General features: G+C 41.9%; 1 protein-coding gene across 1 annotated transcript in view; it reads left to right on the top strand.

Annotated features, from left to right (window-relative positions):
• The first annotated feature begins 4,490 nt into the window (after positions 1–4,490).
• Positions 4,491–15,762, top strand: part of zswim5 (zinc finger, SWIM-type containing 5) — a 65,619-nt gene continuing 54,347 nt past the window's right edge. Inside the window, exon 1 of the mRNA XM_020652133.3 lies at positions 4,491–5,090. Coding sequence (XP_020507789.2) covers positions 4,565–5,090 — 526 coding nt within the window. The 5' untranslated portion in view covers positions 4,491–4,564. The remainder of the gene's footprint in view (positions 5,091–15,762) is intronic.

Below are 15,762 nucleotides of genomic sequence, written 5' to 3'. Positions count from 1 at the left end.
AATTCAAAAGTTTATGTGGAGCAATATATTCCAAGATTACCATGTTTTGGGTATTCAAATTGGACTTCTACATATTGTAGAAATTGACATATAGCCACAATAACAAGTTGGTGTTTCACTTTTGAACCAGTTCAGCACCAGGGCTCCATCTTGGTTTTTTTAGGGCATTGAGTGACTCAGTCTAGAATCTGGAGAGGAGGGAGGGGTTGACGATGGTTAAGCTGCAAAAGATTAACATTGATCCTGTTTAGGCCAAGGTCAAATTATCTGCTGCGTAGTTAGCTTTACAACAGTTGTTTCACAGCCTGAGATTGAATTAATGGTAGCTGGTAGTTGGTTATTTTTCAGCAAAAGAAGCCAAAATAACTTTTGTTTTTCTGAAACAAAAATTAAATATCACCCACATTCTTTTCTGCTGGTAAAGCTCAACATCAATCCTGTCTCCCATTGGCTTGGCTATCACAAATGAATCAATGAATGAGAAACACTGAAAGTGCTAAGATAAACCTGCTTCTCTGCACAGACACGAGCCGTTTTCATACGTGCACACCTGAAAGTGTCTCAAAACATTTCTAGCTGGCTGCTCCTGAAATCTTTCTGAGTTTCTTGATCATGCACCTCAAAATGACGGACTATATCTCTGTAGGACGGGAGGGTGGGGTCTCAGGTCACATGGCCGTGACGTGAGAAGGAAGCAAAAAGACAAGCAACAGACTCAACTGCTTCAATAACATGTTTTGCCTTTACATCAAGGCCAGTTGGACATATTCAACCAAAGAGTGGAGAAGAACATACTGGAACAGAAAACGCTGTGTAACTGTTTCATTATTTGCACAGAGATCACAGCGGTCGTGCAGTTGTCTCAGGATATAAACCCCATCACCCCCTCCCACATGCTAAGAGTGCGTATCAATGATTACTTCCTGATACATTCTCACATTAGCTCAGCCTGACTAAACGTTTACCAGGGGGCTGGCAGGTAGAATTCCTGCTAAGGACGTTTGCGTTCACACATGCAGCTCACCCCCCCAAAATGTTGAAAAATGTCCAGGAGTTTGATGTATGTGTGAAAGCGCTAACAGATGCCTGCTAATCGACAATAAATACTATCCAACATTTTCAGTCAGCCCAGAGTGCTGGAGTACTGACTTCATGGATAACCTGGTCAGTTACCCACACAGGCTTGCTTGATGTTTGCTTATCAAAAGTGCCACCTCAGAGACAGCTAGCAGCTTCCACCCGTCACTCAAAGCGCCACCAAGCTTTAATGCTTCGTCAAATTTGATGGGCTGATTGATGTAAAATATAAACATTTAACCTGCACGTCATTTTCATGAATATAGAAATAAGCTTAGGACAACACAATTGTTTCTTATGCCAGGCAGTATTTCAACAGTTGGTAGTTCTGATATGGGGATGAACTCAGAATCAGAATCAGCTTTACTGGCCATGTATGCTTACACACACACACACACGAGGAACTGAGCTCTCAATATACAAAACACAACATTAAATATAAAAATAATATAAGGAAAAAGACTAATATACAGACAAGGATAAATAAGATAATAGTGCAGACGTGACTTCAGTTCAAAATGCTGAGATGAACATGATAATAAATATGCAATTGCACTTTTTTTGAAAATGCCCTCCCCTTCAAGTCAGCCTCACGCTGACATTCAAGGAACTCCAGTCCTTGGCAATTTATTCATTATTTAGTTCCTGTTTCTGACAAAAATAATTAATATTTTGATGAAATATGAGACAGCTAAAGCAAACAGTTAATTTATATATATAAAAAAAACTTACTGCAACAAAAACTTGGTATGTAATATGGTCTCCTGAATATTGGTCTTACGTAGATTTTACAATTCTTTAAAGCCATCTCTTACTTTTGAGATTCAGAGATCATTAATGAGCTCTGAGAAGATCCTTCACTTCCTCTTGTGTTGACCAGACTCTAAATCAAGCCCTTCCTCTTTTTTGCATGCTTCTCACAGAGAACTCATATTGGTGTAAAAACATTTATTCTGAACATGTCGCTCATCAGTCCAGCTTTAGGCGGTGTTTACAACTGATTTCTCTCTAACAACTTTGTTTTTGTTTGTTTTACACAGATTGAAGCAGTAGCCATACATAACGACGTACACAGCTAAAAACAGTCTGGTCTTTTTAAACACACAAAAAAGAAAGAATAAAAAAAACTCACATGAGTCTGCCGTTGTCTTCTTCAAAGCAGGTTTTCATCTATCACTGTTCTTCCTGGTAATTACAAGTAGACTACTTCTTTCATGCAAGGATGGCAACACAAAGAGACATGAAATATACACAACAGTTACAGGCAGAAACCCAGAAGATCTTTGCCTTGCTGCAGAGGGCCATAAATTTTAAAAAAAAGTCCTATACTCAAACAGATACTACTTTCCCAAAAGTTAAAGTAATACAATTACTTTCAAACAACATTTTGTCCACACTGTGATAGCTACAAAATGAATGACAGAGGGGTGTAGTTACTAAATGTATACACATCACATGGACCTGATATACTGCATGTACTTGTTCTTCTACTTTTTGTTGCTTCCTTCCTTTGCATGCCTTTAACATTCAGATTAAGCCTTAGATCAATGAGCAGTATAGGCTCCATTATCTCTGTAGGTGTTAAGTTGGCTCCAGTTTCTCTGTGTCCTGCTGTGGGGAAACAGACACACAGCCGTGTGCTGCAGCCTTTAAATGAATGTGTATTCACTGACCTCAGGTCATTGATATGTATAGCACACATAATGGTGTGAATTCAATTTGCAAAACACTAACTTTGTTATTCATGAGGAGAAGTTGGGATCGTTATCTGCTTCAGTTTTAAGTGCGCCCCCCCCACCCCCCACCCCATCATGTCAAAGACTCTGCAGTCATGTCAAAGAGACTGCAGTGATAAAGGAGGATGGCTTTTCTAATTAACAATCCTCAAGTACATTTTACAAAAGTACAAAAAAAACAATAGATTTCTTACATTTGAATCTGTCATTTTACTAAATGCTACTGATTTGATTTTATGGTTGGGTCAAATTTAGTTTGATTTCTGTAAGATGTGTTTCTTATGTTCACTTTGTCTTTACATTGTGCTCCAGTGACTTTAACCTCTTCATACAAATAATGAAGCACATTTGGATATAAGCGAGCAGAGATCTGGGAGCTGCAGCAGGAATGCCATGCTGATCTGAGCCTGAAGTGTTTTGTTGTTGTGTTGGTTAGTGATGTGTAACATCCCCGACACCCAATCAATCTACAGACCCCCTCCTCCCTCCTCCCTTCTCCCTCCTCCCTCTCTCTCTCTCTCTCTCTCTTATGGTGCTCTCTCTCTCTCTGCCTACTCTTTGAAATCAAGTCACACAGACAAATAGCTTAAGAGACAGGAAATCAAGATTCAGCTTTTGAAATAAGAGACTACTTACTGGAAGACACGTATTATAGGATGCGGAAAATATTCGCTGCGCATCTTGAGATCTAATTTTGAGATATGCTAATATGTAAGTAAATAACAGTCGTAACCTCCATCATAATGACTTTAGCCTGACTTTTCTTAGTATTTTTCTCACTAAAAAACAATTGTCAAAAAAGACAAAGTCATTTATTTGACTTGTTTTTAATTAGTTGTTCAATAAAGTGGACTGACCATATATCTTTACATGAGTTAAGCCAGGATGTAGAAGATCTCTGGTTACAGCTGTCCACCTCCCCTGTGCCTCATCCTACTTCTTTTAGGTTTCATACTATGAAACCAGAGATTGTATATGACCAACAATGTTACAGCTGTTAGCACCTTACAAATCACTAATGCTATTTCTTGTTTTTTCTTTTTATTAAAATATGATGGCCTATAGTTCAATTCTGATTATCAACATGCAGCAAGACATACAGTACATTTACAAAAAGACGGTCTTAAAGTTAAACAGGCATAAAATAGACACTTGGAACAAAAGTGACAGGTTTATTGATAAGAGCAGATATTGTAAAAATGTAGGTTACAAGGAGGCCCAGCAGGAGTTTAAAAGCTCCCGTGAGTGGTTTTAAGATGGTGATAAAACAGGTTTAAGTAGGCTACTGATTTCTTTTTTAACACATTATATACATACATTTAACTATTTAAAAAAAACACAACTGATAGCTTTCATGGAGAGGACAAAATCGTCAGCATCATTAAACCACTTTATCCACAAACACATTTAAACTCACAGGAACTGTAAGGTCAAAGTTAAATTAATAATATTGAGAATGTTCACATGCAAATCATTTTATCTCAAAATATTTATTAGCTATTTATGTTTGATGTAATTGGCACACATGAATTATCAGAATCCTATTTAAATAATCTATCCCTTTCTAAATAGCGACTTTTATTTCGAAATGAGCGAGCGGAAGTCCTGTGTGATATCCTGGGCTGTTTGACACTGGCTGCTGGCAGCGTGTGTGTGTTAGTTTGTGTGTGCGTGTGTGTGTGTGTGTGTGTTGTCGGCTTCCTGCTCGGTGTCCGCACACTGTCCGTGTCACCAGTGTTGATCGGCTCGCCATGGCGGAAGGACGCAGAGAACAGCCCCATCCGCTCCTCTCCTTACCTCCGGCCAGCAAGCGACCCTGCCTGCGCCCTGCTCCCCGAGGTCCCGGCCCGGGGCCCGGCCACGGCAGCGGGTTGCCCAGCTCCCGGTGTCGTTCTCCGGAGTCTCTTCTGGACTGCGCCGCGAAGGCAGTAGCGGAAAAGTGGGCCTTCGAGAGAGTCGAGGAGCGCTTCGAGCGGATTCCGGAGCCCGTCCAGCGCCGCATCGTCTACTGGTCTTTTCCCCGTAACGAAAAGGAGATATGCATGTACTCTTCGTTTCAGTGCCGAGTCGCCGGCGAGGAGGGTCCGTCGGCGACTACCGGCGGAGCTGGAGGTGCGGGGTCCGGAGCTACAACCGCCGGTGGTGGCGGAGGATCTACCGCCGGTACGACTGCTGCCGTGGGGGCAGCCGGAGCAGTGGGGACGGGAGACGGACTGCCTTTCCGCCGGGGTATCAGACTGCTTGAGACCGGCTGTGTGGAAAATGTTTTACAAGTCGGTAAGTGGAATAATTCAGTGTTTAAAAAAAAAAAAGGCGACGACGCTTTTTTTCCCCTTTTTTTTTTGTGGACCGTTTCCAAAGTCGGTGCCGCCGCTGCTGGAGCTTTACTGGGGATGATTGATGGAAGTTTTCCCGGCTGTCGTGGAAAGTATTTAAAGCGTTTATCCCCCCCTCAAATGTAACCACACACGGGTCTGTGTACGATGTTAGAGTAGTTCCACGAAAAACAAGTGTTTTGTGTTCAAGTTTGTAGCTTTTATTGGCCTCCACATGAAAGGGGAAGAAGCTTTAGCCGACCAGCTGCTGGTAACAAATTAAAGGGCTTCCTATTGTAGCTTCACTCAGTAGCTTCTGCGCATTTTCCCCACTTTTCCCTTTACACTGAACCATTAGCTCGCATATCACAGAAAAAACAGTGTTTCTACAAGTATTAAGCACTTTATTTCCTCCTCTCCGGGGCGCCTCGTCGACGGTCGGCACGCCGGCAGAGAGGCAGGGGGAGGCGGGGAGGAGGAGGGCTGACAGACGCGGATACAAAAGGGACTCGTCGTTTAAAGCGTCGGGGCTTTTTTTATTTTTGTTTATGCGTGTTCCCCGTTGTAAAAAGTCGTTTTTCCTCAACTCGCCATCGGTTGAGGGTGGCTTAAGCGAGGAACAAAGGCGGTTATTGGGTCTCTTATTATGATTAATCCGACGGTAATCCGAAAAAAAAATCCCCCGCAGCTTTCTGTTTATTTGCTGCTTGCTGCTGCTGCTGGTCGCACCGGACAAAGAGCGCAGTCGCCACCAGCGTGGAAAATATTCGCTGGGAGTGTTTGTGTGATGTTTTTACGGGTTTAAAGTACCTGTTTATAACGTTATAAACTGAGTTTATCGGTGCGTTTGCCTGCAGTCTCTCTCTCCTGTAACACAAAAGGCTTCCAGTTGAAATGATCGATAAGCGTCTCGCATTTCCAGCGCTGCAGAGAGAGAGAGAGAGAGAGAGAGAGAGGCTGTTTCCAAACAAAGGGCCATTCCGCAAAGCTCCATCACCACTCACATTCTCATTAGCCTCATACCCCCGGCTCTGCACAGCCACAAAATGAGCCCATACACGAGGGAAATGGACGACATGAAACCAATAGATAGTAAAGTAAAAAAAAAACAAAAAAAAAACAGCCTTTAATGGTTACTGGGAGCATTTTTTTCTTCTTCGGCCATATGGTGCGAGAGCCACTGGAGCTTGTCTGGGGTTTCATGTTGCTCCAAGGTATCTGGAGGAAGAGGGGGGGGGGCTGCAAACTGTGGCTGCTGTCTTCCTCTGTGACTGCTGTATCTAATTGCATCTAAATGCTCATCGATTCCAGCCCATAACTAAAGGAAATGTGAGCCTCGTGAATATGAAAGTGATATTTGCTCTTAAACTGGATTGAAAAGTTTTTGCAAGTCTCGATCTGTCTGAGGGAGTTGATATATTGCACACTAAACAGTAAAGTTATTAAAATCAGATTTGTTCTGGCTTTAGTTGTGTTGTTTGCCTCCAGGCGTTGTATGTCAGCCTTATGCAAATGTTGATTGTAAACCATAATTTAAAAGAAATGTCCTACTTTTTTTTTTTTTTTTTTTTTTTTTTTTTTTTTTTATCACTGCCTGTCATTACAAAGGTATGACATTGGTGAGGTCATGTGTTTGTAGGTCAAACAGGTTCTCTTTTGCTGGTGTTGAAATTAATCCAAATATTGAATCACTTTTTTTTTTCCAAAACAAGTTGGCAATATTTTGAGATAAAAGAAACGTACCATTGGATATGAATGCCAGGTGGAGTTTCAATGGTCAAAACAAAGTAAGCAAACACCTCCAGTCTTACCTGCCTCAAATCATTTCCAATCCCCCCTCAAGGTCAGTCTCAGCAGGCAGACACACGGGTTTGTCTTTCTGTCAACAAAGCTCAAAGCGGGCTAAATAGCTGTATGACATCAAGATAAGATTTGGCTCGATCTTCACTCTGCAGACCATGGGAACCAGTTGCTGCGTTTAAGAGTTTGCTGCCTGACTTAACAGGAGAACAATCGTGTTTTGTTGTTTTTCTCGGTTGGATTCAAATAGGTTGGGTAACCGAGCACGCCGGCACACAATGCACTCATTAAGGATCCAGTTACACACCTGTAAATGACAGTCCTGAGAGAACTTTCACCTTAGATGGCATCCTGCAATCGCCACTTAAAATAGCGGCAATGCTTGTTTTTTTTTTTTGTTTTTTTTTTAAAAAAGCAAAGATGGACGTGCTTCTTGTATACTGGTAATAAGAGCTTTCTGCAGAGACGAGGCTGCGTGTCGACACATGCAGAGGGATGATGATGATGCACCGTTCAAAATATGCCATCTCACCAAATAACTGTTTGCAAGACTGGTACTAAACTTTTGATTACATAAAACACAGGTTCATTGTTTTTATGAGACTGGAATCTACTTAAAAAACTACTTTCTGTTGCTTTTTTAAAAAACTTTATACGCTTGTGTCTCTGCATCGGTCTCAAAATGAGGTGAGGGAAGTCTGTGTTGCCATGCAGCTCTCATCTGTGTTAGCATCTTTAAAGACGCTGAGACAGCTCTTTACACCTAAAGCTTTAAAACATCCATCCTTGGGTGAATGAGACATCATTTAGTAATTCCGCTGACCTTCGATTCAATGAACAAATCGCTTCACCACAACTTTCAAACAGTCTGGAAACACCGTAGTCTGTAGCTCACAAGCTAGGCAATCATGAGATAAAATAATGTGTTCTTCCTCACAGCTATATCACAAGCTCCACATGAGCTAATGCTTTTCCTTTGAAACTCATGCTCGTCTTCAGGCTTGATTTTTTTTTTTTTTTTTGCGGGTTTTCTCAGAATCGGTTGCGCCTAGAGCCAGATCTGGAATTCCTCAAGTTTCTTCTTTCAGGTAATTGCTAATGGGATGTAAAAGGCGGGTGGATCAGGGTGAGAGCTTCTTTTACACTCGGCGTGACCTCTACAAACGAGATATCCAGGTCACAGAAAGTTGAATAAACGAGCAGGAGTGTTAGAGGAGAGGAGGACAACTGTTGCCTGATGTTGCCATTTGGTATTGTATTTCCCAAAAAATGGAATATACAGAACTTGGTGTCCTACTTTCTGTTTGCTTTGAACGTTTTGTTTCAGCGCATTTTGAAGCAAGTTCTAATGAATGTAGCTGGTAAAAGAGAGTAATCCCAATACAAATTGCTAACGTTAATCATTTGATATATCTTTTATGATTCAACAATTAGAAATGAATTTGACTGATGTGTCCCTCTGGTGCCCCCCCCCCCGCGCCCCCCCCCGCCCCCGTACATTATGACGAGAAGGCCCTTTGTGTGTCAGCCTCCTTTAACGGTAGTACTGACGGATTGGGGAGACGTGAGCTCATCAACAACTCATCGGCCCATGTGTTCCTAATAATCTGCCTCTCGCTCCAAGTCATAATTAGAATAATCAAAGCTAAGCGTGCTTCTATTTGTACAACCCCCCCTTTCACACACACACACACACACACACCCCCATGTGCGCCCAGAAGCCCCCATACCACAGCCTTATAAAGTCCTCAGAGAGCGGGAGGAAGGGATATAAGAAGAGGGGGGGGGGGTTCTTAAGCTTTGAGTCAAGCTTTGGGATTATTGGGTCATGCTTTGTTACCCAGCTGTAGAAAAACCCCTTGTTCACAGAAAGAAGGGGGGGGGGGGGGATCTGTGTGTATATGTGTGTGAACGTCTCTGTCTGCGTAACGTACATAAAGCTGTAATGGGTCCCTGACGCCTTTTGAAGCGCTGGCGACTCTGACAAAGCGAGGCAGCGGAGTCGAACAGGATTAAACTGTACGGGACAGTCGGGCGGGGGGGGGTGGTGGTTGAACACACAAGCGCAAGGCCGCTTAACTCCCAACACTTTCAAGGTCCTGGAATATATTAAAGCTCAGAAAGCTGGTCCTTAACCGAGTTACATCAGTCCCCAGAGCTGTGAAGAATCAAAAGTTAAGACATCAGGTGTCAGCTCAGCGTCAAACTTTGTCTTCAGACTTCCAAAAAGTTTTGGGTTTGATTCAGAAAGTCAGCTGGGTTTGGACGATTTTTTTTTATCTCAGTTTGTGTGTTAACATACAATTCGAGAATGGCAGTTTCTTTACCACAAGCAGATAACTGACTTGTGGAAAAATGTGTAAGAGCGTGCAGCCTGACCAGGCGGGGGTGATCTCAGGCCTAAAGTGGCTTCTCGCCCTGCCCCTGCTTTCCTGTTATCTCTAACATCTCTCTACACTCCTGACTGACTTCTCATTTGGTGTTTAGGGTGGGGGATTTTCTTTTTTAACTGGAGGCTTGTCCTTTGATTGGGCACAGGTATCTTGTTTCTTTTTCAAATACCTGTTTATTTGCCTTATTGCTTGATTTGTGTATTTTCTTTCACTATTTTCTGCTTGTAAATCACTTTGTAACTTGTTTCTGAAAAGTTATTATGACTGTTATTATTGAAGAATGAAAAAAATAACAGCTTTGAGTATGAAGTGTCTGCTCTGCATGTCGTCAAGAGTCGCTACATATATGAGTTCCAGTTTTTCACTTTGCTGAGTGTGTGTGCGTGTGTGAAGGGAGGTGTGGGTGGTTAGTCTTGCCAGTATTTTCTTCAGATGTAATTTCCTGGCAGAATGGCCGCCGGGTTCCTTGTTGCGGAAAAAGTCTTGCGAGCCTCTGGTGTAAATCCGCTCTTTGGATGCTCAAGAGCGCTGCGATTAAAGACAGGAGGAGGCGGCGAGCTCATCCTCGCTTGCCTCATCTCCCATCTTTCTTCCTCTGACACAGTTTATATCTGCCTGTCCGTATCTCTATCTCTGTCTTTACCTTCTCGTTTCCTCCCATTCTGTGTGTTTAAAAGAAAGGAAAAAAAAATCCACATTCAACTTGTTACTCCAAGCCTGCCGTCTGTCTCTCATGACGCTTCTGTTTTTGTAACTTACAACAGTTAAAGATGACTCGCACTTGAATCATATCCTGTTTGTAGGCTCCTGCTCTGTAAGGAGATGTTAGTCGGCCCTGGCTGGATCATTTCTCGCCCTTCCTCTCCTTTCATGCGCTGGGCTGCTGGTGTTGATGGTTTCTGCAGGGGGGAACTGGGAAGGGTCGATCATGACTGTTGTGTGAAAAAAAAAAAAAGGTCACACGGTTGACAGCAATCCTTTAGAGCCGGCGACTCTGCATCGCTTCCACACTGCCGAGACGTCGGCTCATGTTCTACTGGGTAACAGTGAGTAACACTGGGGTCCGACCCTGAAACACTCAGCTGAGGGTGCAGATGTGGATACAAAGGGAATACATGTTTTATATCAGAGGGTTTTTATTCTGTCTGTCCTTGATCAAGCTGAACGTACAGCTGAAACTTAACGTCTTATTTGCATGTAAGCCCATTATACTGGATTATAGTCACTTTGCGAAACATTTAAATATTTGATTCATCACACTTTGAAGTCAGCTGGGTTTGGCTCTTGTTTGATTTGCATTTTTAAGCTGCTTCAATCCGTATTTAAATACCAACAAAGCTTCAAATGGCGTGAGATTTAACGGCAACAATTTCATAATGAAACCTTTCAGGTGGTTTATCAAGAAATATTACCAAGAAATAGATTTTAATTATGATCTCTTTGAGATTGTTCAATTATTTCTTATTTTCTAAACAAAACCATTTACTGGGAAGTTAATTGTAAAAATGCAGAACGCCTAAGTCACTATGGAAACTGTTTTTAGTCTTGGACTTTCTGATATAGGATTTGAATCCTCTGACCTAAAATAAATTGGATTGAGAGCTCAACTTATCGATATTTGTACATAGATATTGGATCAAATGACTGCATTTCCCATCAAATGTCAGAGTTTGATAAGCACCTAAAAGCATGTGTTTTTGGTATTATGCTCTGCAATTTAGCTTTTATTCCACCAGCTAGCTTACTGTTTGCTAACTGTTCAGACCAGACAAAGTTAACAACATAGTCTGTGAAGATGCGTGAGAACTGAGTCTTAAATCAAAGCCCAAGTTCTCCCTCAGGAGTGTGAACATTGTAGTTACATTATTCAGGGTGCCTCTAAAGTCCAAATGAAGTTACTCTGTGAACCATATTCTCATATTAGCCATCAACAAGTTGTGTTTTTGTTTTGTTTACAGCTCGTCAAGATATTCAGAAGGGTTAAAAAAAACAAAAAAAAACACTTTATAAGAGCAACTTTACATTTCCTCTTTCCCCTGCACCTTTCACTTTGTATATGTGCTCTAAGGGCGACAGTGTGTTTCAGTCTTTTTTTTACATGGAAGCTCTTTGTCAAGAAAAGTGCTCAAAGAGGCTTTTGTTAAAATGCAAATCATCACTTTGATTTCTAGACTTTTTCAACATTTAAGTGTGTTAACCTTCACAGCAGTGCTAACTGGATGCTTGAACGTCAATTTGCAAAAGCTGATTTACTTTTTCTTAAGTGCATTTGTTTTCTGTTTATTTATCCGTGTTTATTCGCAGAAAAGAGGATTCTGAGCCACAACCTTAGCCACTCAGCACGCGCGCACACACGTACGCGTACACACTCACACAGTCCGTCTTCAGCTCTTCCCCAGCGCACAACGCAGACAGACAATATTTAATCAGTGTAATTAATTCCGTGCCCGCCGCATTGAAAAGAGAAAATCGGTAAAACAAATTGTCCCGGCACTCTTATTAGCTCTCGGAGAGGCCGGTGAAGGATGAGGCCATTAGAAGATGCTCTGTTGTTGTATTCATCAAAAAGAAGAGGCACCTGTGCACGCCTGTGTGAGAGCCCATAAGGGTTGATTATATGAAATCATTAATCAGAGGTCGTTGTTTGATGGCGTCCTCCTCACCATACAGACACAGCCATTTGTATGTTACATTTGAAACACCAGACGCGTGCGTGGTGAAAGAAACCGTCGTGTGTTCAATCACAGATTGGTCTCTTTCACACTGGAATGATGCTCATGATGTAAATTAAACCAGTAAAAGCTGTTTCCAAACCTGAATATGAGCGCCGTAAGGGGACGTGTGTTTCTCTTGGCTTTTTGGTTGTTGGTACATTTTTGAAGGAGTCAAAAGAGAGAGAGATCATCTTTCGGAATTCCATGGAAAAATAAGACTGTCATCAGCAAAGTGTTGCATGCCATCCATGCTAGTGTGAAGAGATATTTGAAACAAACACAAGACACTTGTGGCCTAATGAAAGGATAAGTCCTCAGAGAAGAAACTACTCATCTCATTTATGCCCTAAAAGTTACATAACCTACAACATGGCCCTTAGTTACCCGGGCTCTGTTTATGTGAGCTAGCCAGGTAGTGACATACTTCCCATACCTCCTACCCTTTCTACCCCACCGCATGGCCCCTATCCACCATCCCAACCCAACAATGTACCAAGAGGCAGGACATCACTAGGGTTGTCTCACAACACCTAGGGAGGGCTGGATAGCTAGGACCTACCGACCACCGTTACCACCTGCCAAATGTCTGTGGGCATCCTCAAAGAACACATACAGGCCGAACACACATGCAAAGTCTAAAGGTTTTATATCGCCTGAGTCAAGATATGAAACGTTCTGCAGCGTGGTGAATTGTAGCCCCCCCCCCTGCATTATGAAATGTAACCTACCATGTTCACCAACTTTTAAGTTTTGAACCAATCCGAAGTTTTGAAAGCTTTTGCAGTATACATGTTTGTAAAATAGCATCCCACCCTTGAATAGGAGAAAGGTCTCCTGGGAAAAGAGACAGTTGTAGAGGCACAAATGGAAACACTTTCATTACCTGGGTCTAGTAATTATCTGCACTGTGTTATTGAGACCAAAACCCATCACCATTCAATTACAGAACTGGTACCATCACTACTTTAAAGCCAAATAACTTAGAGCATGGGAGTATTACCCTACGAGCCTGTTTTTGTGCTGTACATTCAGCATTGTTTCCATATTCTTCCTCTGTGTGTGTATTTCCAGTATGTGTGTTCTGTTTAAACCTTGCCTCAGGTGTTGCAGTCACATTTTTGCTGCGTTTTTCTCGCCATGCCATTTCCACCCCAGACTTGTTTGTAGTTGCTAACAAAAAAAAAAAAAGGGCATTCTTTGCCGTTGGTACTGTTTGCTCAGCTCTGTCCCTAAACAACAGCTCCCTTCTTACAGCGGTGTAACAATACAGTGTGTGTGTGTGTGTGTGTGTGTGTGTGTGTGTATCTGCACATGTGATGAGATAAAAAAACACAGCAAACAGCCCTTTTTATTTTTTTATTTATTTTTTATTTTTTTACTACCCCTGTCCTGTTTTCAGGCCGACCTATCCTGTGTGTCGCTCTGTGTGTTTTCCTCCACCTTTAGTGCTTTTACCTCGGCTGGTGGGTGTGCAATTATGAGCCGAGATCACTGCTGGCCTTGTCCTTTTAGCTTTTGAAGCTGACACTCTGCTGTATACTGTTATTGCACTCTTCCACACCTGTCTTTTATTGGCTTTCTGTGTGTGTCCAAGTGTGTGTTGTTTACCACGGTTGTTGCACACATTTGGCCTCTGTTCATGTCTCTGAGAGGCTGGACATGAAAGAGAAGTCAGAGGCTCACCGACTGGACCATTACGGCCTCGTTTGGATCTAATTGCCTAACAAATGTTCGGGAGAAAGGAAAGAAGTAGACGTGGGGGGGCTGGCTATTTGAAATGGAAAATAAACCCAAATCAAAGCAACTCTTATAATTGGGTTGTTAGCTGCAATATGCACCACAATTAAACTTCTATATTTTCTGTACTTGTCGTATGCGTAATATAATCGTATAACTCATCCCACATGAGATTAAGTGACACACTTTCCTTACAAATGAAAGCCGTGCCTGTGGCTTGAAACGTGACATGAGGGGGAATTCCAGGATGATTTAAGCAGGAGAGGGAAACGGTGACAGGTAGCATTGTTTGAAAGAGGTTAATCTCTTGGGGTGGACCTATTTGTGGAAGCGCTGATTCTTTAAATATATGTTACGCTCTATAGTTAGTCACATGAATGACAAAAGAAGTTGTCTTCAAAACAGATAAATTAAGATTTAAAACCTGTTTCCGATTTATTGACCCCAAACCCACTTTCCTTACTTCTTTTTCTAAAATGTGGTGAGGTTAACCCCCCCCACCCCCTAAAAAAAGCTTCCTTCTCTTTGCTGATATTGATTACTTGATGGTTGGATAGAGCTCAGTCAAGCAGAACTTCAGCTCAAGGTATTTTCTCCGCTGTTCTCTTTTATTAGCCACGGGGGATTTTTTTTTTTGAAAAGCCCTGAAAGAAGCTTGAAGGGGTAGCTTCACATTTTTGAGTCCTGCTGCTTTTTGGAGAGAAAAGAAAAACATCTGGGGCAAGCTGCTAACAAAATGAACCACCCCATATGTAATCACTAAAGTTTAACAAGGTCGAACTTTTCTTCACAAAAAAACTTTGGTGATCCTTGCTGTTTAATAAAGACTGCTGACAGGCGACACGGCATCCTAACATATAAATAACATGTTTTAGATTTGATGCTTTCCATCATTCCAAAAGTTATAAAATATGTTTTTTTTTTTAACCATTTAAATATCTGTAGGCTTATCATGATGCTAGAGCTAGCAAACCCTTAGTTTAATCTAGCATACATGGAGTTACAGCTCAAGATTTCAAACAATTTCCTGAAGAGTATTTCATTATATTTTATCAGCATTGCCTTTTATTTTCTCAGTATTCATACTGAGCAGTCAAAGAAGTCAAACACATCAAACTAAACGTTAACACTTAAAGATCAGAGATTCACAGCGCTAATTGCTCAAAAATCTGACCTTTTGCAATGAACGTGATCGTGCGGTTGGTGCAGATGTACGCAGGAGGAATCTAAAACATAATATTGTATCTAAACAATAATAGCCTATCGAAAGTTTGTCCACAGAAGTCTTCTTTTGAGTTCTTCTTTTGTAGCATCTAAAGTCCTCAAACACATTTCCCATGATGCCCTGCGTAGCGCGACCAGTCCTGCTCTATGCTAATTCTCTCATTCATCCTCTCTCTCCTTTTATTTCTTTTAAATGCGGTGAAGTTGCCGCTTTATTGTGTCGCCCATCTCCACTCGCAGCAGCCAGTTGTAGATCATAGATATCAAGCGCAGATAGTCATCAACCACTTCTTCTTTTCGCTCCTCTTTTGAATACACTCACGGTTGCGTGTTGCAGCGACCGCCTGCTTCCTATGTGCCTCTCCAATCTCTGCAGCACTCAAAGCCGCTCTCAGCAACAGTGCTATTACTGCCAGCAAGACAGATGAGGGCCCATAGGAGTCCATTGTGTGAGAGACATCTGTTATAGTTGTATTAGAAACTATTTCCATACATTTGGTTGGCTTTGATCTGAGGAAATAGGAGTCAACAACCATGCAGCATGTAATTTCTCTCTCTTGCATGTGAGCTGCTCAGATTGTCAGACGTGCTCCTCCTCTGCAGAGATCTGTCATGCTCCTTTCAGCCCGAAACCATTTTTCTTTCTTTCTGCTGTATATAAAACTTAATTTGTGATTCACCTGTACTTACCTCCTCAATCGATTTGATCTTTTTCAACAGTGCAGTTTGTCTCTCTCTGGTCATCTGGAGCCTTTTCGTCGCCCTC

This window comes from Labrus bergylta, chromosome 4 (assembly GCF_963930695.1).
Source record: "Labrus bergylta chromosome 4, fLabBer1.1, whole genome shotgun sequence".
Lineage (NCBI taxonomy): Eukaryota > Metazoa > Chordata > Actinopteri > Labriformes > Labridae > Labrus > Labrus bergylta.
The sequence above is the reverse complement of the archived record's forward strand: the minus strand, read 5'-3'. Positions and strand labels throughout refer to the sequence as shown.